The 25487-nt window shown below is 35.7% G+C and overlaps 1 protein-coding gene across 1 annotated transcript; it reads right to left on the minus strand.

Annotated features, from left to right (window-relative positions):
* Positions 1–17917: 17917 nt before the first annotated feature.
* On the minus strand, positions 17918–20832 carry LOC107821759 (uncharacterized). The gene is made up of 3 exons (XM_016648241.2): positions 19687–20832; positions 19427–19556; positions 17918–18899 (listed from the first exon to the last, which is right to left on the minus strand). The coding sequence occupies exons 1-3, from the start codon at positions 19820–19822 to the stop codon at positions 18050–18052; spliced, it is 1116 nt and encodes a 371-aa protein (XP_016503727.1). The 5' UTR covers positions 19823–20832; the 3' UTR covers positions 17918–18049.
* Positions 20833–25487: the final 4655 nt, after the last annotated feature.

Genomic DNA, 25487 nt, shown 5'->3' on the forward strand with positions numbered 1-25487 from the left:
GCTGGCCGCGAAATTCTGGTCCCTCGGGACCTCAACCAAACATACCAACAAATCTTAAAACACTATACGAACTTAGTCGAACCTTCGAATCACTCAAAACAACATCAAAACACCAAATTAACCTCAGATTCAAGCCTAAGAACTTCTAAACTTACAAATTCGACAACCGATGTCGAAACCAACCAAACCACGTCTGAATGACCTCAAATTTTGCACACACGTCACAAATGACACTATGAACCCACTCTAACTTTTGGAATTCCATTCCAACCCCGATATCAAATTTTTCACTACCGACCAAGAATCGTGAAATTTCCAATTTTGCCAATTCAAGCCTAATTCTACCACGAACCTCCAAATCACATTCCGGACGCGCTCTTAAGTCCACAATCATCTAACGAAGCTAATGGAACCACCATAATTTAAATCCGAGGTCGTTTGCACATAAGTCAATATCCGATTGACTTCTCCAACTTAAGCTTCTACTTTAGAGACTAAATGCCTCAATCCACTTCGAAACCACTCTGGACCCAAACCAACTAATCCGGTAAAACATAGTATAGCTGAAAAGCACAAAAGGAAGCAGAAATAGGGAAAACATGGCTATGACTCTCGAAACGACCGGTTGGGTTGTTACACCGAGGAAGGGCACGTGCCGCGACTAGAGCACCTGTCAGAACATCAGTTGAGGACCCGCCAGTAGGTCCAGTTGGGAGACATGTACTAGAAGCACCTGTTATTACCCCGGGACTTCAGGATACTTTAACACAGTTCCTGAGTATGTTTGGTACATTAACTCAGGCGGGATTGATCTCTGTTGCACCAAATATTTTGCAGATTGGGGAAGTAACTCAGACTCCTACCATGCCTGCAGAGGAGCAGGTTCACATTGGTCAGGTTCCGGATGTAGTACCGGTATAACCTGTTATTCTGGTTTAGCCTGAGGTCAAGCCAGGGGGATCAGAAAAAGAATAAAAGAGACTTGAGAGGTTTAAGAGATATAGTCTACCTACTTTCAGTGGCACAGCTTCATAGGATGCCCAAGGATTTCTAGAAAAGTGTCACTGTATTCTCCGCACCATGGGTATTGTGGAAGTGAGCGGAGTTTCCTTTACTACATTTCAGTTGCCAGGCGCAGCGTATCAGTGGTGGAAAGTTTATGAAGAAGGTAGACCAACCGATGCAATACCACCAACTTGGGCTCAATTTTCGGAAATATTTTTGAAAGAGTTTGTTCCCCAGACTCTCCGAGATGCGTGGTGCATAGAGTTTGAACGGTTGTGTCAGGGTACTATGACAATGTCAGAATATGCTATCAGGTTAGTGAATTAGCCCGTCATGCACCTATCTTGGTTCCTACAGTTAGAGAGCGAGTCCGTAGATTCATTGAAGGGCTCGATTATGATCTTAAAATATACATGGCTCCAGAGTTGCAAAGTGATACTCCATTTCAAAAAGTAGTGGAGATTGCAAGGAGCATTGAGGGTGTTCTAAGTGAGGAAAGGGAGTCTAAGGAGACCAAAAGGTCTCGAAGCTTTGGAAGGTTCAGTGATTTTTACTCTTTAGCTATGACCCATTATGGTGGAGGCTCGAGCAGTTGGCCAGCTCAGTATGCACATCAGATTACTCGGGGTGCTTCAGTAAGTTCTTATAGTGCACCGCCGACACAAAATTCTTATAGTGGTTATTCCAGTTATCCGGCACAGACTCAGTACGAGCAGCCGCGACCTCAGAGGGGTTGTTATGCGTGCGGTGCTACTAGGCATTATGAGAGATTGTCCCAGACTTGGGAGAGGTGTATTTCATCAGAACACTCAAGTTATGGGCCCCAATGCAGTTACTACCCCACGTACATAGCCAATTAGAGGTGGAGGACAGGCGGGTAGAGGGCTCCCTAGAGGGGGAGGCCCAACCCATTGATATAATTGTTATGGTGTGGCTGAGGCCACTACACCAGATGGTGTCATTACAGGTATGATCCTAATTTGTTATAAAACAATATTTTTCCTTAATTTGATTCGGTTATGAATATTGAGGCGAGTCCTCCTATTATGCTCCGCTTATGGGCGAGCTTCGTAGCTTTGTGATCCACTTATATGTTTATCACTGTTGGGAGATTTGATGATGCTAGCCCGTGTCTATCATTTTTATTTTTGTACACCATTGAGGGCTATAAGTCCAAAAGTGATTTTTATTACTCACTACAGTGGGTTTTGATGTGATTTCGGAATAATTAATTTTAATTTTATGAATTTTATGCCCTATTGGAGTGAGGGGTTCATTATGTATTGAGAAAATTGTTTACGACATTTATTGAAAAGAAGAAAGAAAGGAAATTGAAAATTTCAGTTGGCACAATATGCAAAATACTTGTGATTCGGAGTTGAGGACGAGATCCTCGCATTTTTATATGATGTGAAATATTTAAACTGGGCTACAAGCCGCATTGGAAGTTATATAAGGACGAGGTCCTTGTGGTAAAAAATTTATGAGTTTAAATTCTCTCTTTATGAAATTAAATATGAACTATAGTATTAATGGGGATTCATGCCTGTTAGGATTATTTGATAATTCCTTTATATGTTTCTATACATATTTAGCCATATTCGTGCTGTAAACATTACGTTTTAGCCTATAAGGTGAGTGCCCAGGTGGTGTTAAATGCGACTCGTTGATTCAGATAAATAATTATGAGGTCTTCATGCTTCGCGTGTTGCTGTCAGTGTTGCGAAAATTTGAAATGAGATTTTAGTTAATATAAGATTAATTGAGGATGCTGGAATTTATTATAAATAGCTATTATGACTAGAGATGCGGTTATGTGCATACGTTGATGTGTGCGTAGGCACGAGTTGCTATAGCTGATTGAAACTAATATCGTGCGATGATGTGATAATAAGGCCTTTTGAAATTAATTGGAGTGTAAAAAGTTGGCTTTAAAGTTTATAAATGAAGATAAAAGAAATAATCTCAACTGAGATGGTGTTGTCGGACCCATGCTAAATTGTGATGACGTAGAATCACCCGTGAGTATGTGTGTAATAATACACTCAAAAATTTAATGTCCTCAAGATATGTCTTGGCATATTCGAGGACGAACGTATGTCTTAAGGGGGGGAGGATATAACGACCCGACTTGTCGTTTTAAGAATTTACGTTCCGTTCGGTGGCTTAAGGTCTCGAGAAGCTTTGAAATGTGTATTATGACTTGCGAGGGTGGTCAAGTTTGATTTTCGGATGATTCAAGATTTAATTGAAAGAACAATTCTTGTTTTGGAAGCTTAAGTTGAAATAATTGACCGGATGGTGAATTATGTGTAAACGACCCCGAAATAGAATTTTGATGATTCTAATAGCTCCGTATGGTGATTTTGGAGTTAGGAGCGTGTCCGAAAATTTTTTTGGAAGTCCGTAGTGAAATTTTGCTTGAAATGGCGAAAGTTGAATTTTTGGGAAGTTTGACCGGGGGGTTGACTTTTTGATATCGGAGTCGGAATCCAGTTCTAAAATTTGAGGTCAATCAGAATTGATTTGATAGGTTTCGACATCGAATGTAGAAGTTAGAAATTCTTAAGTTCCTTAAGCTTGAATTGAGGTATGATTCGTGGTTTTAGCGTTGTTTTATGTGATTTGAGGTTTCGACTAAGTTCGTATGATGTTTTATGACTTGTTGGTGTATTGGGTTGAGGTCCCGAGGGCCTTCGGTGAGTTTCAGAGTGGGTTCGGATCATTTTTAACTGCTAGTTTTTTTGACAGCAATGTGCAAAATTTCTGATGCACAGAGCTGACTTTGGAAGCTTATATCTCGAAATTTATAAGGAATCTGGAAATGATCAAAACATTCAAGTTGTAGCCTTTGATCCTAACTTCCATAATAATAAACCATTCATCATTCGAACATTTGTACAAAAAGTTTTGATCGACTGATTGAAGCTGGTACTTCAGATTTTGGCTACAACAGTGCATCGCCAGAAATTTCTGGTGCATAGGGCTAACTTTGAGAGCTTATATCTCGCAATCTATAAGGAGTTGGGCAATGACCAAAACATGAATGTTGTAGCCTTTTGTATCTAGTTTGCAGAAATGTTGTAGCCTTTTGGAAGAGTTTGATGTTTTCAACATAAGCATGTAATGATCCAAAGTTTTATTTTTAGTTCTAGAGATCGAAATTTGATTTCAAGACTTCTGGGATTTTAATAATGAATTATAGGAGTGATCTGGAAATTTTGGTCTAATTTCATCAAGTCGCGATTGGGTTTTTAGCGCGAAACATAAGTTAATTGTTTAACGAGCGAAATTTGTATCGCATGAGCAAATGAGTTCCGAATTAAGTTTCAATTGAACGACTAGGTTCGTATTATTATTTGTGACTCATAGGAACAAGAATCGTCGAATTCCGAGTTCGTATGATAGAGTTAGAGCTTTTTTAGTGAAATAAATAACTGCTGGTGCAAGCAAGTTCTGGTATAGACTTTTAGTGACGAAAAATGGACTTTTAGTGACAGAGGGGAAGAAACTTAAGGACCAAAAATGGTCATTTCCTTCATTTCGTTTTTGAATTTTTGGAGCACAGTTCTTGGGCGATTTTGAGAATTTCTTCACGACTTAGACTTGGGTAAGTGTACTATATTCAAAAGTGATTATATTTCATAAATCCATGGTTATATTTATTATTTATTTCACATTTAAATGGAAGAAATTAATATTTTTGCAAAACTTTTTAAGAACGAAAATTTTAGATTTGGAGGTTGAGTTGTTATCGGAATTTGATAAAATTGGTATGGGTGGACTCATAATTTAATGGGTTGTCGGATTTTGTGAGTTTCGTCAGATTCCGAGACGTACGCCCCACGGGCGATATTTGAGTTAAATTTCGGATTTTGTTAGAAAATTAGTATTTTCATATGGAATTAATTTCTATAATTAGTATTGACTGAATTGAATTAATTTGGATAGATTTGAGCTGTCCGGAGGTCAATTCAAGTAAGAAGGCAATTTTAGAATATCGGCCTAACTTCAAAAAGGTAAGTATCTTGCCTAACCTTGTGTGGGAGAATTTTTCCTAGGCATTGAGTCTTATGTGGAAATGGTGTGATTGAAAAACCATGTACGCGAGGTGACGAGTACGTACTTGGTTTATATATACAAACTATATCGGTTAAAAATGTGTAGACACCCATATGTATTAAATTGAAAAATTGTGAAAATTTAGTAAATCCTTGATTTGTCATGACTCATTCTTTGTTTTGAGTTTGTATTTATATGATAATTTGGTGTGATTGCGACTTGCAATTTTATGAGAATTTCGTGTGTTTGTTGATTTGATATTTCTTGAAAATAATTATATTATGAATTTTTCCATATGCAAATAATTTATTAAATAAGTTTAAATTGAGGTACTAATATATTTTTTAAAAATTTGGACTAAAGAAGGTGTTGTGTCATGCTGAGTTAATTTTCCTTCGTTGTTGTTGTTTTCGAGGTTTATATACGTTGTGTGGAGCCTTGGGATATTTGCTGTAAAATTAATTGATTTTGTTGCATCTTCAGAATTGGTTGTGGCCTATGGGCAATTTATACTATGAATTGTTGTTTTGTGTTATCGTGGTAATATCCTTGTAAATTGTTGTGTGATTTAGGTTACTGTTATGCATCGGATAAGGGTGGCATTTCACTGTTGATATTATATGGGTATAAGGGTGATATTTCACTGTGGTTATGTGTATTGGGATATTGTCTGGTCAGAGCGATAAGGGTGGTTATTAAACGGAGCGATAAGGGAGGCTAATATATGAGCGATAAGAGTGGCTATTATAGGAGTGATAATGGTGGCTATATGAGAGATAAGAATGACTATTGTCAAGGATAATATGTGATGATATGGAGTTATTACGTTGGCAATTTTTATGTGATGTTCTGATTTTTATTTTGTTTGTTTTTATATCTTGTGCAATTTGTCTTGTTGTTTCGGTAAACTTGATACTAGTCTGATCTATGTTGAAATTGGGAGCCTGTGGCTATTGCTGGGCGGATTATGAATTGAAATGTGGGAACGAGGTGCCGTGAGTAAATAATGATGATATTGGCACGTGAATTGTCCGTGCATTTGTGATATGAAATGTGGGCACGAGGTGACATGGTTAAATGATGATGATATTGGCACGTGAGTTGTCTGTGCGGTTGTAATAGAGAAATTGGCACGAGGTGCCATGGAAATATGAAAGTGGACTGAGACCCGTATTTTATGATTTTGATATGAGGTGTCACAGGGTGACTTTTATTCAAAAAGATATTTATTTGAAGAATTATATTTGAAAGGATTTATTTGAAGAATTATATTTGAAAGAGATTTATTTGAAAGAATTATATTTGAAAAATATTTATTTGAAGGGAGTATATTTGAAATATATTTATTGGAAAGTATTATATCCTCAAGATTATTATTTGAGAAGTATATAGGCGAAAGATTTATGTTTGAAGGACAAGATTAATTGGTTGTACTTGTATTTATTATTTGTTGAGTAATATTAATGGTGTTATTGTTGCCCTGCTGTATAAATCACTTGTTGATTAGGGTTTCCATTATTGTTATTTGTTTCCTATTATTTTTGTATACTATATTGCACAGGTTATTAGACTAGTGAGTGTCTTGACTGTACCTCGTCACTACTCTACTGAAGTTAGTCTTGATACTTACTGGGTACTGACTGTGGTGTACTCATACTACACTTCTGCACATTTTTGTGCAGAGCCGGGTATTGGAGATATTGGACTCAGACAGAGTTAAAGCGTGATCGCAAGGACTCAAGGTAGAGCTTCTTGGTCGTCGCAGTCCCTTGGATCCTTTCCATTTTATTGTACTGTTATGTATTAATCAAACAGTATTGAATATTCGATCCTTGAGATCATTCCATGTATTTAGTTAGAGTTCGTGACTCAGTATTACCAGTCTTGGGAGGTTTTCATAATTGTTTCCGTTGTTGGTTTTTGGCACCTGTATTGAATTAAAAAAAAAGGCTTGAAATGTAATTATAATTGGCTTACCTAGTCTTAGAGACTAAGTTCCATCACGACACCTGTGGTGGGATTTTGGGTCATGACAGGTTTTTCTTTCCCAAATCTATTAGAACATTGGGTTTTCCTAAACCTATAGGGATTATGGATTTTCTAAAAATACAAGGAAATAGTTTAAGCCAATAAAATAACAAATCTTCCCTTTGGATTGAATTCTCTTCATTAACAGGAACAATGTCTCGCTACCTTGCCCTCAGCCCTCGCGAGGGCTCTACCCATTGCCACACACATCAACCAAGTCTAGGCAACGCCTAAACTTGTTAAGAGACTCAATCTCTTCAGCCATAGCACTAATCCGTCGATTTGGTTGTGTACCCGAAATAACTTATGGATAGATATAACACGCAAACACATCAACAGTCTCTGCAACTGCCAAAGCAAATCCCACACGATTCATATATCCAATGAGATTCCCATCAACTATTTTTGCAAACCTTTGCGGTCAGTTTATCACTCTCTTTTCTATGCATGTTGCAATGCTATATGGTTGTTGTTGCTCAAGTGCATTAATATTATCATTTTGATCAATATTTTTCACCTCCCCCACTTCCTCTCATTTAGAACTACTAGGCTGAGCTAGTGGAGATTCAATTTCTAGTTCTATGCAGTCACTAACACCATGATCTGTTTCTTCTATTGCCTCTCCCTCTGACTGTCTAGTGAGGCAGATTCATTAAATTTCACATACTTATTGATAATTAGCCTTGGAGTCTTTTGATATGTGCACCGCTACCTATAACCTTTTCCTCCAGTTGCATACCCTACAAATATGCACTTCTTCATCCTCAGCTCAAGTTTTCCATCCCGCACATGAGCATAAGTAGGGCAACCAAATATCCTTAAATTTGAATAATCAACAGGCGAACCAGACCATATCTCAAAAGGAGTTTTGAACTCAATAGTTGTGGATGGAGATCTGTTGATCAAATAACAAGTTGTATTGATTGCTTAAACCCAAAAATTCTTGCTAACACATGATAGTGAAAGCATGCTCTGTGCCCTATCATAAAGCGTTATGTTCATACATTCTGCATTACTATTTTGTTGTGGTGTTCTGACACAAGTGCGATGTCTCACTATGCTCTTTCTGTTGTAGAAATTATCGAACTCAGAATTACAAAATTCCAACCCATTATCAGTTCGAAGACGCTTAAATTTTCTTTCCGTCTTCCTCTCAACCATCGTCTTCCATTTGACAAATGTTGGAAATGCCTCATCTTTTGTTTTCAGAAAATACACCTACACTATCCTTGAGTAATCATCAATCAAAGTCACAAAATACACGACACCACTCTTGGAGGTAACTCTGTTTGGACCCCACAAGTTTGAATATATATAATCTAACTTGTCTCTGGTCTTGTGCTCGACCTTCTTGTTGAACTTTACCCTTGTCTGTTTACCAAACAGAAAATGCTCACAAAAATTCAAAACATGATTTTTGGACCCATTCAACAAATTTTGCTTACTCAACAAAGATGATACAATTGTTATTTGGTCGCATGAGATTTTAGTGTAACAATTCTGGTGAGAGCATGTATCATTCAAAACAAAAATGATCTATATTTAGGAAAGCATGTATCAACAATTCTACTTACTCAACAAAGATGATACCCTCGCCCTCAATTCTGCTGTTTGAAAAGCTTCTTTTCAACTTTTTCGATTTTAGTACATTACTAACATCTTCCAGTGAAATGCTGTCTTTCCCATATAGCAGCGTATCATCAAAAGTATCATAAGACGGTGGTAAAGAACATAACACTAGCAAGTCCTGATCCTCACTCTCAATTTTGATATCCACATTCTTCAAGTCCATTATAATTGAGTTAAACTCATCAATGTGAGTTTTAACAGGTGTACCTTCGTTCATATGGAGATTGTATAACCTCTTTTTCAGGTAAAGACGGTTTGTCAGCTATTTCTTAGAATACAGATCTTCCAGCTTCTTCCATGCCATTGCTGCAGAAATTTCTTCAGAAATTTTCTAAAGAAAGCTATCTGTAACGCTCATGAAGATTTCACTCAAAGCCCTCTCCTTCAGATCTGCCTTCTCTGTCTCTTTCATCTCTTCAGAAAAATTCTCATCAATTGCTTTCCATAACCCTTGTAACACCAGACACAATTTCATCCTAATCTTCCATAGACTGAAGCTAGAATCCCCGTCAAATTTCTCTACTTCATACTTTGTTGAAGATGACGAAGACATCTTAACCCTAGATTATATGTAGAAACTCGAACCTTGCTCTGATACCAATTGTTGCGTAAGATCGTGGGTTAACTAGCACACAATCACACACAAAGCAAATAGAGAAGAAAAATCAACATAAGGATTTAACGAGGTTCGGCTAAGCCTAATCCCCGGGGCAGAAGCAGATAGAGTTTTTCACTATGAATGAGAAGAAAAACACAATACAATCTATAGAATCCCAACTACAACCCTTATATATAGATCCTAAATAGTCTCAACCCTATAAGAGAAAGGTTTTCTAATTTAATAAGGACTATATGTTTTTCTTTACCAAATCTATTAAGGCTATGAGTTTTCCTACACCTATAAGGATTATGGGTTTCCTAAAAATAGAAAAAAATAATTCAAGCTACAAAATAACATTTTGATAACAAGCGGAGTTGTGATAATATATTGGTCGTAAACTCACTTCCGAATCATGACTTCTTCTTAGCTTTCCGAAAAAGTCTAGACTTTGCATTCAATCTACCCAGCCTTTCCTGGCTTTCTAGTTTCTTCCTTATTCAATATTTTGGGTAATTAACCACATCTCAGTTTTTTATATATCTTGTCAGATCAACAACTTGTCGATCATCAGTTTAATTCATGCGCTGGTTTTGCAAAAATAGTCTATACTAGTTAAAATTAGAGAACCTCTATTTTCATTCTGTTTCCCGAAGATTTCTATACACTCTCTCCAACGCTCTGGCATGCAAACAACTAGTATTACTTTTCATAAACTCATCATTTTATCAAACCTACCAAATGAGAGAATATCAGGGGAAAATTTAATTTCTCAAATTCGTGTCGTAAATTCTATTCAAATGAACCTGTAACTAATAGGCTACATCCGCTTTGTATGGTGCATGATTATTCAAATTATATCAGTGTCAGCATCCTTCTTTTGATAACATTAGAATGAAAGAAATCGCTTATCTGCTTCTCTTTGGAGACAGAATAATCCAATATTATTTAGTCTCTTTTTTGTCCCAAAAGCCATGCTTTTCAATACAACTTTTTTTATAAGAATTAAAAAAAAAAACTTTTGTTTTGTCCAGTACTTAAATAGGACAAATCTAAAGGAATTTCTCTTCTCAGTGACTGTCACTCTCATTTAATAAACAAACCATTTTAGTTTATTAATTATGAGGTTAATATTTAAATTTAAATAAAAGCGGAAACGATAGTCGTCGTTTGGCTATTGTCATGGCTAATAGACCTTATCACGGATATCTTTGGTTGCTTGTTTAGGACATTTTGTGTGTTGATCTTTCTTGCTAAGGATATTCCCTTGGGACTTCACAAAAATTTAGGCAATAATTAAGTTTAATTATCATACTTCTTTTCTTGGTGTAATTACTTGTGCCTTCAAAAAATGCAGGAATCTTGTGCCTTCTTGTCTGCATTATTGGCTTTCAAAAATAGTTAAAGGAGATTCTATACTATTTGACCGTAGAATCTGCCAAGTAATTAATAAAAAGGTTGGATTTTTCTTTTTACTCTTTGGATAATTACTCTTTTCTACGGGAGTACTTTTTTCATCTACTTAATGATTTTATGACCTTAGAAAAATATAGAGTATTTCCGGTGCAGCTAGAGAAATAATTATGATAATAATAAAATAATAATAATAATAATGTATGAATTCCAATTGTCAATGTCATTCCAATTTTGCATGTCTTAGTCAAATATTAAAAAATATATATTGGACTGCGATATGCTTAAATAGAACGATGTGGACAATTGGAAGCACTAATTTTGTTATAGGAAAATTTTCCTTTATTTTTAATGTTGATATTACATGCATGAGATTGATTTGAATATCCGTTTTCAATTTTTCATTTTTGCAATCATGATTTGCTTCAACCTTGAAGAATGATTAATTAAGAAAATTAGATGATAAAAAAGCTAGCTACTTATGTTCCGATTAAATGCCTAGGCTAGACATCTATCTAGAAACAAGATTCCTAGCCTTCTAATTATTGTCTTTACATTATTAGTACAAACTTTCTTGCTATAAACTAATTTAAAATCTACTTGGAGTTGACGAAAAGTATGATTATAGTTCCCTCCAGGCAATGTCTTGACAAGAGAGTAGGGAGAGAAATTTCAAAAAGCAGATGAGATATGCAAAGTGACTTACTTTTTAAACTGCTTTAGGCTCAAAGAAACACCTAATTCCCTTTAGATTGAATATATGTCAACGGTGTTTTAATCAACCACATGACTATCACTTACAAACAATTATTGAGGCCAAAAGTCAGCCAAAATCTATTGAGCTAAGTCTAAAGTTGAACAACTGTAATAAACTTTTCCCTTGTGTTTTGTCGGCCAAAAGGATATTATTTGTATTTTCACGGCTTTCAAAATTTTCAAGACTAACTTAGCTTGTATGTAGAGTTCTTAAGAAGTTTTTGAGTCTTTAAGATGACCAAAATTGCAAAATAAAGAAGCTGTGTGTGACGTAAAAGAGGAGATTTCAGTGCTCTCTATAAGATCATGACTGAGCTAATTATATTGACAATAAATAAGGCCATTATAAATATGTATACCCTTTTTATGCTTAGTGATCTGGTATCCAGAATCCATTTACTTAACTAGATTCGGGTCGTTTAGGGCTTATTTAAATGGAGAAATGCTCTTCATCAGGAATTTCTTAATTTTCAAGCCTCGAACCCGAAATCTCTCTGAAGAATGGACGGATCTCATTCATCTCACTAATCCCTTAATGGCCGTAAAACACTTTTTTTTAATTACGTACCAATGTTGAGAATATCATGGCTACGTTCTTAAATTCTTGTGATGATAGTATTTAATTTAAGGAAAAGGAATAACATGTAAAAGCTTTTCCTCATTTTGTGGTTTTCAAATCTCAATGACGAATAGATAATATTAACTTAGTTCTTTTTGGCTCCTTCTACTGTTTTCCCTTTCTGAGCATGTATTTTTGAGTTATGGTTAATATATATATATATATATGAAAGTTTGGGTCTAGTTTCCTTGGCCAATTAAGCTTGGACAAAATAGTGCTATAGTATCCCTAAGTCATAAATAGGTTAACCTTTTCTAATCAGAGAAGAAAAATCAACACAAGGATTTAACGAGGTTCGGCTAAGCCTAATCCTCGAGGCAGAAGCAGAGAGAGTTTTCAACTATGAATGAGAAAAAAAAGTACAATACAATCTATGGAATTCACAACTATAACCCATCTATATAGATCCCAAATAGTTCCAAACTATAAGAGAAAGGTTTTTCTATTTGACAAAGACTATAGGTTTTCCTTTCCCAAATCTATTAGGACAATGGGTTTTCCTAAACCTATAGGGATTATGGGTTTCCTAAAAATACAAGAAAATAATTCAAGCTACAAAATATCAAATCTTCCCCTTGGCTTGAATTCTCTTCATCAACAGGAACAACGTCTCTCAACCTTGCCCTCAGCCCTCACGAGGGCTCTACCCATTGCCACACACATCAACCAAGTCTAGGCAACGCCTAAGCTTGTTAAGAAATTCAATCTCTTCGGCCATAGCACTAATCCGTCAATTTGGTTATGTACTCTGAATAGCTTCTGGATAGGTATAACACTCAAACGCATCAACGGTCTCTGCAACTGCCAAAGCAAATCCCACAAGATTTGTATATCCAAGAAGATTCCCATCAACTACGTTTGCAAACCTTTGCGGTCGGTTGATCACTCTCTTCTCTCTGCCTGTTGCAATGCTACATGATTATTGTTGCGCAGGTGCATTAATATTATCATCTTGATCAATATTTTACACCTCCTCGACTTCCTCTCCTTTAGAACTACTGGGCTGAGCTAGTGGAGATTTAATTTCTAGCTCTGTGCAGTCACTGACACCACAATTTGTTTCTGCTATTGCCTTCTCCCTCTAACTGTCCAGTGAGGCAGACTCATTAAATGTCACATCCTTACTGATAATTAGCCCTGGAGTCTTTTGATCTATGCACCACAACCTTTAACCTTTTACTCCAGTTGCATACCCTAGAAATATATACTTCTTTGCCCTCGGCTCAAGTTTTTCACCCCTCACATGAGAATAAGCAGGACAATCAAATATCCTTAAATTTGAATAATCAGAAGGCGGGCCAGACCATATCTCAAAAGGAGTTTTGAACTCAATAGCTATGGATGAAGATCTGTTGACCAAATAACAAGCTGTATTGATTTTTTCAACCCAAAAATCCGTGCTAACACATGAGTGTGAAAGCATGCTTCGTGTCCTATCACAAAGTGTTCTATTCATACATTTTACAATACTATTTTGTTGTGACATTCCGACACAAGTGCGGTGTCTCACCATGCCCTCTCTGCTGCATAAATTATTGAACTCAAAATTGTAAAATTCCAACCTATTGTTTGTTCGAAGACGTTTAACTTTTCTTTCCGTCTGCCTCTCAACCATTGTCTTACATTTAACAAATATCGAAAATACCACATCTTTTATTTTCAAAAAATACACCCACACCATCCTTGAGTAATCATCAATCAAAGTCATAAAATACATGGCACCACTCTTGGAGGGAACTCTGTTTGGACCCCACTAGTCTGAATGTATATAATCTAACTTATCTTTAATCTTGTGCTCGACCTTCTTGCTGAACGTTACCCTTGTCTATTACCAAACACACAATGCTCACAAAAATTTAAAACTTATTTTTTTTACCCATTCAGCATATTCTACTTACTCAACAAAGACAATCCCTTATCACTCATATGACCAAGTCGCAAGTGTCACAACTGAGACTGATTCAGATCACTTTTCCTAGAAGATACAACAGCTTCCCCTTCAACTATACTGGCCTGAAGATGATACAATTTAGAATGTAGTTTACCCTCCATGGGTACCATGGAGCTTTTATATACTTTAAGTATTCCATTCTCGGAGTGAAACTTATATCCCTGATCATCCAAAGTCGAAAAAGAAATCAAATTTCTCTTTATCCGAGGAATATGCCAACACTCAATGTTTCTGATAATTCCACAGAACATTCTCAATTTGATGTTACCAATCGCCTTTACTGGTAATGGATTATCATCTCCCATGTAGACAATCCCACTCATTTGCTTATAAGTTGTAAACCAATTCTTGTGTGGACACATGTAGAAAGTAGCAGCAGAATCAAGAACCCAAGAATTCTGCCCATGATTAGAACTCACATCACAAACTTCCCCTATATAGGTACTATCATCAGTATTATTACCAGTGTCAACAATATTTGCCAAATTATCTAATTTCTGCTTCCCTCTTTCTCCTTCAGCTTAGGACAATCTCTTTTGTAGTGACCTTGCTCCCCGCACTTATAACAGTTTTGCTTCCTTACTCTAGACTTTGATCTGGCGGTTGCTTTTTTCGAGTTAAAATCCTTTTATTGTGTTCTTCCTCTAATCACCAGACCCTCGTCCTCAATTCTGCTATCTGAAAAGCTCTTTTACAACTCTTTAGATGTTAGTGCATTACTAATATCTTCCAGTAAAATGTTGTCTTTCCCATATAGCAACATATCGGCAAAAGTATCATAAGACGGTGGTAATGAACATAACACAATCAAGGCCTGATCCTCACTCTCAATTTTGATATCCACATTCTTCAGGTCCATTATAATTGAATTAAACTCATCAAGGTGAGTTTTAATAGGTGTACCTTTGTTCATACGGAGATTGTATAACCTCTTTTTCAGGTAGATGCGGTTTGTCAGCTATTTCTTAGAATACAGATCTTCTAGCTTCTTCCATGCTATTGATGCAGAAGTTTCTTCAACAATTTTCCGAAGAACGCTATCTGTAACACTCATGCAGATCGCATTCAAATCCCTCTCCTTCAGGTCTTCCTTCTGTGTCTCTTTCATCTTTTCAGAAAAATCCTCATCAATTACCTTCCATAACCTTTGTAACACCAGGGACGATTTCATCATAATCTTCCATAAATTGAAACTAGAACCCCCGTCAAATTTATGTACTTCGTACTTTGTTGAAGATGATAAAAATATCTTAACCCTATATTATATGTAGAAACCCGAACCTTGCTCTGATACAAATTGTTGCAAAAGATCGTGGGTTAACTAGCACACAATCACACACAAAGCAAATAGAGAATAAAAATCAACACAAGGATTTAACAAGGTTCAGCTAAGCCTAATCCTCGGGGCAGAAGCAGAGAGAGTTTTTCACTATTAATGAGAAGAAAATCACAATACAATCTATAGAATCTCAAAATATAACCCCTATATATAGATCCCAAATAGTCCCAAATCTATAAGAGAAATGTTTTCCAATTTGACAATGACTATAGGTTTTCTTTTCCCAAATCTATTAGGACAATGGATTTTCCTAAACCTATAGGGATTATGGATTTCCTAAAAATACAAGGAAATAATTCAAGCCACAAAATAACAATGTCCAAAGAAATGATGGTAGCTTTATCTATTAATGTTGTTCAGATGAAACTACGTACTGCACCATATTATTTCTCTCGTATGTAATTTCTAAAATGCATAATAGTCATTGAAGTCAGCTCTACTATCAAAAACCAAACAGCTAGGAAGAATTGCTTTAACCACGCAAAACAAATTATGTGTTACTGATTAATTTACATATGGGAAAAAGGTCAAATATACTCATTTTACTTTTGGATATTGTCTATATTTAACCTCCGTTATACTATCTGGCCAAATTTATCCCTACTGTTATACTATCCGGTCAAATTTACCCCTACCATCAGTAAACATTTAAAAATTATCCCTCAATTCGTCAGGTGACCCAGAATCTCCCAAATCTTTTTAATTAAGTCATTCATTCTTCTTATTGATCCATTATTTTCGAAATAATTGGCATTTACTTGATTTCTTAATTGGGAAAAAAAGAGAAAGAAATATCAAAATAATACCATAGTTAGTAAACAAAGTATAGTAAATTGAAGAATCTAAATTAGGTAGCTTGTCTAAATTCCAAAAGCATTTACAACATCCCAACTTTAATGAATTCGTTCCACCAAAGGTATGGAGACTTTACAAGTATTAGTGATAGAAGTTGAAGTTCCTTTGAGACTTTACATTATCAGATTTAACTTTGCTTTAATCAAATGTCTGTGCATTGTGCACTCTTAAGTTAGTCGATCGAATTCTATACTAACCAGATAATAACAAAATATATTCGAATATATATGTGTATATACATGATGATCAGCTGCATATAACACATAATTAATAAACCCATTGAATTCGACAGTTTGTATATAATTAAAAAATAAATAAAATTTTAAACCAATTCCTAACACATTATCATAAGAAGAGAAGTGAGCGCATTGGTAATTAAAAATATCAATGAATAATTTGTATAGTCTAGTTCTTTTAGCATTCACATCAACAGTAATTTATGAAAATAGTAGAGCAAGAACAACAACAAGTGATTTAAATAAAAGGAAATTGCGAGATTTTGGATTGCTTAACAAATTAAGGGGTAATTTTTAAAAGTTTGCTAATGGTAGGGCAAAATTTGACCGGATAGTATAACGGTAGGGGTAAGTTTGGCCGATAGTATAACGAAAGTTAAATTTAGACAATATACGAAAGTAGAGGGATATATTAGACAATGACGTATTCTAGAAAGACTCGATTGTTTTTTTTATTTAAAAAAATATTTTTCTATTGTACCATTAAACCTAAAGTCTTAGTGGTTAAAAAGGGTCTTTTTTAAAGGGTCAGTTCATTTATTTATTTTCAACCATGAACGATGAGAAATTGATCCCATTCAGGAAATGAAGAAGGGATTAAATTAATGAAGCTCTTCTGTCAAAATACCTGGCTTACTAAAGACCAGCAATTTATGGCCAAAATGACAGAAGAATCTGTAATACGAGGACGGTTATCTTGAGAGTTTCAAGGAATTTTGTGGCTGACATCCTCTGAGCGTTCCTATGCAAGAACATATATATATAAGTTCACATAGCGCTATTATCAGCATTTTATAATTCTGCAACACCCGTCAGCAGAAACAACCAATAGTCTGCAAGCTGAAGATAAATTTTAGAGTAAATAAGAGTGGTGGCATTTCTGACGGCTTAACCTTTTAGATGAGATCAGACACTTTAACATGGTATTAAATCAGACATAGATTCTGGGTTCGAGTCTCACAAAGAATTTTTCACATGTTTGGCTTGTAAAAAAAAATTAAGCCCTCTCCTAACGAGTGTGTTGAAGATAAATTTAAGAGTAAATAAAAGTGTGTTCTCTCTAACAAATTAAACTTTTAGATGCATGAGATGATCATAGGTCAATATTATGATATGCTCTTTACATTTATAAATAAAATCTTTAGGAATAGGATTTAACTTATATGTATTGACCTAACCTGCTTTAGTGTGTTACATGCTTTATTTTTCATGCGATAACTTTTATTATAGATTAATAAATGCATGTATGTAATTAGTTTTTAGATGACTGATAGCTTAAAAATTTTATAATGATCGTGTATAAAAATTAAACTCTTACAAGTAACATACAACTCAAAGCAGTTTGAACTAATCAGAGGATCAAGGTAGACACATATGTATCAACAAATTTTAAACATGACTGACTATAATAACTAGCTATTACTAGTCAAATAACCAAGTGAAAGATGCAATATTTTTAGTAGACAAGTTTATTTTGGTTTCTCCAACAAACACATTAATCACCAGGTCTCTCTTTCAAGAAAATTTACGATGTCAAACGAAATGTACAAAAATAATATTATTGATCCCTAGGGTACCTAAGCTCATTAAGTGCACCTTCTTCAAGCAAAGTGCCATGTTGATGACCTTCATTATTGGAAACAACTAGAGGAGGAAAGGGAAACACCAAATTGTTCATATCTTCCCAGTCCAAGTTTCCTCCCAAAGTAGTTGAAGGTTTATTATTAAGCATATCCTCGTATAACATTTCAAGATCATCTAATTTTTGTGTATCAGTGTACACCATATGCTCAAGCTCAGCTGTAGAATTGCATCCATCATTTAGTGCTAGAACTACTGAGGTATCTGATCCCATTCGCTCCCTTAGCTTTTGCTTCTCAGTGTCAGTGTCGACCCAGCAGACTGCTTTCCCCTCCACGTTGTACTCATGAGAATTTGTGAAAGGAGAATTCATCGTGTTCATGACACCCATTGGAGCAGAAGACATCAAATTTATAGAATTGTGATATAATGGATGCATCAAAGAATTATCCATGGGATCATACTGAGGATTTAGTGCTCCATTCATTGGTTTATCATCATCATCATCATCATAGAATTTTCCTCCAAGTTTCATCAACAACATTCTAATAGAAGTGTGATCGTTACTGTAACGTGGTTCATCATTTGAGTATGGTATTTGTTGCAAGATAGGAAACTCAGACCAACTAGGGTTTGTGTTGATATTGTTGTTAGAATCCATGGAGCTATTCATCTGATCTCTCCCTTTTCTTGATCCTTGTTTTTGGCTTTTACCTCTAAGATTTTTGCGCTGTTTTCCAAATAACTTCTTCTTCAACTTGGTGTTCCAGTAGTTCTTTATGTCATTATCAGTTCTTCCAGGAAGTTGTGCTGCAATAATAGACCACCTGATATTCATCATATAACATTAGCCAAGGTAAGAGAACTAATTAACAAAAGCGAATTCAAGATCTAAAGTCAGTAAATTCAAAACAAGTGTCATCATATTATATGTATATAGTTTTATCTCCCCATCCCATTTTATTTAAAAGGGTTCGGAATATAAGGGTCAAAACACATATGCTTTATATGACTTCTTGCATGTATAGATTCTTCAAGATTTCCGAAATAACATTTACATATCAAAAAACTACGTGCATGAAATGTAATATATGAGTAAGCAAAGTTAATAATTCAAAATATTTAAGAAAAAATTGAGAAAATTAAACATATAGTCAAAGAATTTTTGTCTCCGTACAAATATTAGTAATAATGTCACATAAAATTGAACAGTAATTCTTTTTGCAGCCCTAGATCCGTGTCAAACTAAACCTTAATTAAAGGGTGTAGTTATTAGTTAGTTATAGATTAAACATATATAAACATGAAAGAAAGATTTGACATGATTCGAAGAAAATGGGATTAATTTAATAACCTGCTTCCAATACTAATATAGAGGCTCAAAATAATGTTATCTTCTTCTTGAGAGAATCCACCATGCTTGAGATTTGGTCGCAGATAGTTTAACCATCTAAGTCGACAGCTCTTTCCACATCTTTTCAGACCTAATAATGTTTTAGAAAACACAAAAATCCTATAAATCATCCAAGTAATAGGTATGATATATGTTGAGTTTCATCAAGAAAGTAAGATAAGGAAATTAAGAATTTGAAGAAGAATTTGGGATTTTAGTACCAATTTTTGGAGGCAAAGCAATCCAGTTGCCACCAGTGCCATGTTGGTCAATATATGACTTCAACTTGGCATCTTCTTCAGGGGACCATGGCCCTTTCTTCACACTGTTTTTGTCACAGCAAGGAGCTCTTCCCATGATCTGATCTCTTGTTAATTTGCTTTCACTAATTAACCCGTTGGTTTTTAAGCCCTTTCTTTCTTTGTGTGTGTGTCCGTGTAGAGAGAGAGAGAGAGAGAGAGAGAGAGAGAAATTACAGTAATAAGTAATGTAGAGGATAAATATGTCGTGAAAAGCTAGCAGGTAGAATTTTTTTGGGGGAGGTGGTATGGCCAGAAGAACGCTGGAGACTGCGTTTTTTTCTTTTTGTCTTTCTCAGTGAAGAATCATTAAACATAAAAATACGGCTTTTATGATGAATAGTATTAATTTTTAATTACGTCCATTTGAAAATCATGGACACAAGCTGTTACAAGTCTTCCCAAAATATTTAAAAAAAAATGGAGAGCTATTGCAAATAAAGTGTATGTAACCTTTCGTAACATTTCAGAGTAGTATCTACGAGTAGAGTCCGTTTCTCTCTCAGCGCAAGTTAACATAACGTGCACCGTCCATGGCGAAGAGAGCTCGAAATCCCTCTCAGAAGGCACTCATGGCTTAGGAATCAACCGCTCTTTTAGGGAATCAAGGAAGAAGGATGATCAATCGAATATGACTGTAAATTCACAATTGAAGATATGAGCGATGGAAATTAAGGGAACTACGCAGAGGACAGCAGAACTCAATTCCGATGAGAATTCCGATGAGCATCCAGCCATAGATGCAAGCGAAAGTAAAATTAAGTCACTAAGGAAGACAAAGGATAAAGTAATTTCGATAATTCAGCAGGATTGCATGGGATCTGTACAAAGTGTGAAGAGTACTAGGAAACTCTCGTGGGCAGATGAAGTGGAGACGCTACATGCAAAGGCTCAGGGATCCATTTGGGATAACTTTGACATCAACAAGATAACTAATGTTGGATTCAAGCTTGATTATATTGCACCTGAAATGCATGAGGAAATACCTGTGTGTGAAATTGAGACAGAAGACATTACTACTGAGTTAAATTACTGGAAGAATATTGTAGTATGCTATGTTTTGGGGGCACATCCTCCATTGTCTGTTCTGAATGGCTATGTCCAGAGGATGTGGGGTAAATATGGGATTAACAAAGTGTCAATGTTAAAAAATGGTATTTTTCTTGTTAGGTTTGATAATAGGGAGGGGAAAATGAGGTAATACAAGGGGGATCTACTATTTTGACAACAAGCCGTTTATAGTCAAAGGGTGAAATCCAGACATGGAGTTTACCAGATAGGAATTATACACATTGCCAATCCGGGTTAAGCTTCCAGGGTTAGATTTCAAATCCCGAAGTCATAAAGGGCTTAGTAAAATTGGTAGTCTAATTGGCAGGCCTCTAATGGTGGATAAGCATACAGAACAGAAAAGAGGTTTGAATTTTGCTAGATTACTCATAGAAGTAAAAATGGATACAAAGCTACCTGATAAAGTAGTTTTAAGAATAAGAAAGGGGTATTAATGGAGAAGAAAGTACAATATGATTGGAAGCTCACACTGTGCAAATATTGTAAGAAGTATGTACATGATGAACAGTCTTGTAGGGCAAAAAAAATGGCTCAACAAATTGTTCCTAAGAAGCAAAATGAAGATGGAAAAAAAGATAAGGAACAACCTAAAGTTCCTAATGCAAACACAAGTAATGGTACTGTGGAAAGAGGTATTAAGGTGACTGAAGGTGTATAAATTGGTAGGCCAAACAATGAAGGATGGGTGACTCCTATGAATAGTATCAGCAAAGTCCAAGTAAACAGAGAACATGGTGATTAATTTGAATACCTTCCAACCACTAGAAAAAGTAGGGACAAGTAACCAAGTGTGGCAATCTGTTCTAGGGGAAAAGAGTTCGGTGAAGAAAGAGGGTGGTATGATCAACCCTTCCTTAAGCAATGGATAATATCATGTGTTGGAATGTTAGGGGTATGAATGCCCCTAACAAATAAAAGGAGGTAAAGCTCTTTTGTAACAGAGAAAATATTGGAATAATAGGACTTTTGGAGATAAAAATCAGAGACAACAAGATAGATCAGCTGGCAAGTAGTATAGTTGGAGGGTGGGATTTTATAACTAATTTAGACCTTCACTATAATGGGAGAGTATGGTTGATGTGGATACCTGACTGGTTCCAAGTGAGCCTTGTTAGTAAAACTGATCAGGCAATTACATGCCAAGAGAAACATGTTAGTTTGCAAGCAATATTTTTCCTGACTTTTGTGTATGCATTCAACACAATGGAGGAGAGAAGAAGCTTGTGGACCTATTTAGAAGGTATTAACCAGGGTGTCAGCATGCCTTGGTTGGTTATGGAAGACTTTAATTTAGTACTGAAAGTTGAAGACAAAGTTGGAGGTAATCCTATAAGTATGGGGGAGATAGTGGACTTCCATAACTGTGTGGAGGCTTGTGGGCTTCTTGAACTACCATGTACTGGTAATAGATACACTTGGAGTGATAGGTATGGGGATAACAAAATATTATCTAAGATAGACTGGGTGTTTATAAATGATGAATGGCTTAACTCTATGCCTAATTTAAGAGCCAACACCTTCCTGAAGGAATTAGTGACCACTGTCCAGTGAAGTTGTCAACTACAACTACAACAAGAAGAACTAAAGCATCCTTTAAGTATTGTAATGTTTGGTCTACTCATCCAGAATTCCTTCATATAGTGAGGCAAGGTTGAGAACAACAGGTAGATGGTTGTAGTATGTTCAGGGTTGTAAGGAAGCTAATAATGCTGAAGTAGAAGCTGAAACACCTGAACATGCAGCACTTTAGAATCATTACAGATATCGCAGAGGAAGATAGAGTAGAACTTATTCAAGCTCAGAAAGCACTGCACCTTAATCCTCTTGATGTACAACTGCAACATGTGGAGAAGGATAAATTTCTAAAGTTCAGGCAGTCATCTTATTTGGCTGAGATGTATCTGCAACAAAGAAGTATGGCAAATTGGATTAAATTGGGAGATGGTAACACCAAATATTTCTTAACAGTAATAAAGCAGAGGAAACTGCAACAAGGTATTGTGCAGTTATCAGACAACCAAGGTAGAATGCAGACTGATCAATAAACCATTGCATCCATATTTGTGGACTACTATCAGGAGTTATTGGGGCAGAAAGAGCAACAGAGAGTGAGAGCATTAACAGTTTCATAAATAATGGACATGTACTAAACACAGATCAATAATTAAGTCTTCAAAAACCATATAAAGCTAATGAGGTTAAGGATGCTATGTTTAGTATAAATGTGAATAAAAGTCCTGGTCCTGATGGTTGTGGAAGTGGATTCTTCAAGGATTCTTGGTCCATTGTGGGGTGTGAAGTTACATATGCCATTATTGAATTCTTGGGGAATGGGAGATTGCTGAAACCGATTAACTCTACTATTATAGCTCTAATCCCTAAAGTAGAGGATCCTCACTTTGCTAATAAATACATACCTATTTTATGTTGTAATGTGATATATAAATGTATATCTAAAGTCATTTGTGAGAGGCTAAGGAAGGTCATTGGAGTTTTGGTTGCTGAAAACCAAGCATCATTTGTGGAGGGGAGGTCCTTAATTCACAATGTCTTGATTTGCTATGATCTACTAAGGCATTATAATAGAAAAACTACACCTAGATGCTTGATGAAGATTGACCTCGAGAAGGCTTATGATATGGTTAGCCGGGATTTCCTGGAAGAGGTTCTGAAAGGGTATGGGTTTCCTCAACACTTTGTCCACTTAGTAATGAGCCGTGTCACTTCTACTAGCTTCACTGTTAGAGTTAATGGAGAGGGGCATGGCTACTTTACAGGTAAGAGAGGCCTTAGACAAGGTGATCTTATGTCTCCCCTATTGTTTGTGCTTGTCATGGAATATTTTGACTAGAGTCCTTAGGAAGATGAGTGATTTGCCAAACTTTCAATTCCATCCAATGTGCAAAAGCACCAAGCTCACATATTTAATTTTTGTTGATAATTTGATGCTATTCTGAAAAGGCAATCTAACCTCCATCCATAGAATTATGGAGGCCATTACTCATTTCAGTGAAACATCTGGACTGGATGAAAATTTGGACAAGTCAAATATTTTCTTGGCATGCATTGGTGAAGATAATTAACAGAGGATTCTAAGCAACACAGATTTTTCAATAGGTTCTTTACCTATTAGATACTTAGGCTTACCTTTAGCTTCAAAGAAGTGGAGTAGAGTGGAATGTCACAAGCTTGTAGAGAAGACCACAGAAAGAATGAGAAGTGGCTTTTCTAAACAGCTTTCTTATGCTGGCAGATTACAGATAATTACTGATGTTCTTTTCTCTATATACAACTTTTGGGAGGCTGTGTTTATTCGATCACAAAGTGTGATAAAAGAAATTGATAGAAAGTGTAGGGAATTTCTCTGGGGGAGCTCTAAAGGGCGAAGGAAAGTATCTTGATAGCTTGGGATAAAGTGTGTAAGACTAAGAAGTTTGGAGGATTGAACATTAAAGGATGTAAACTATGGAATATTGCATCAATTGGTAAGCTGCTATAGAAAATAGTCACTAAGAAGAATGTGTTGTGGGTTAAATGGATACATGAGGTTTATATAAAGAACTGTAGAGACATCTGGGAACATAAACCACCTCAAGAGTGTAGCTGGTACTGGAAGAAGTTGAATTCATTGAAAAAAAATGATGGCACAATGGTATAACAGAGACACATATAAGCTAACTCCAAATGGAACCTATTCAGTAACATGTAATTATAATGCAATGCTTGGGGATATGACAAGGATGAGAGAAGATGACTTGGTTTGGAGTGCTGTAATGTTTCCTAGACAAAGAATAATCTTATGGCTTGCTTATTAGGATAAATTGCTAACAAAGAAAAGGTTAGTGGGACTAAATATACTCACTGATGGGAACATGAAGTACTGCTTATGTGAGCTTGGAGTTCCTGAAACCCAGCTGCACCTTTTTGCTGAATGTGAATGGGTCATTAAAGTAAGAGAAAAATTGGATATATAGACTGGTCTCTCTCTCCCACAGAAACCTGCTAGAAGCACCCTACAATGGATCAGAAACAGACAATGGAGGCAATTCAGAAAAGAAGTTGGTGCTGCTATTTACGGAGCGATGATTTACTATACATGGCAAAATAGGATTTGGAGTATATTTAGGAAATTAAATGTAAATATTGAGTTTATAATTTTACAAATTCAAAAAGAACTTAGGAAGAGAATTAGCAATTGTACAGATTCTAGTAGAGCTAGGAACTGTCAAGTTTTGATTACTAGGCTCTGTAATTAGATTACATAAATGACGGATTTGTCTTTCTGAGATCTTAGTATTCTGAGCACCCTTCCTAGAAGGTGGCTTGGAAACTTTTGGTTGTTATGGTAATATTCACAGTTTATTACCAAAAAAAAATATTTCAGAGTAACATATTGATTGTCTAAATGAAAGATCGTCTCTATTTTATTTGGATATAATATTTAATTTATAAACCTTTCTCGCTCATCAAATTAATTAGGCTATGAATGGCGTGGATTTTAATCTTATTCACATGGAATCAAAAAAAATTCATGCGCAATGTAATGTAATTTGGGGGAGGAATCTTAGTAGCTCACTTGGTTGGTTACATGAACTTTTACTTTGTTGGTGAAAGTTGGATTTCTCACCTTGTAATCCTCTCCTCCATTTCCC

This window comes from Nicotiana tabacum, chromosome 15 (genome assembly GCF_000715075.1).
Source record: "Nicotiana tabacum cultivar K326 chromosome 15, ASM71507v2, whole genome shotgun sequence".
Classification (NCBI taxonomy): domain Eukaryota; kingdom Viridiplantae; phylum Streptophyta; class Magnoliopsida; order Solanales; family Solanaceae; genus Nicotiana; species Nicotiana tabacum.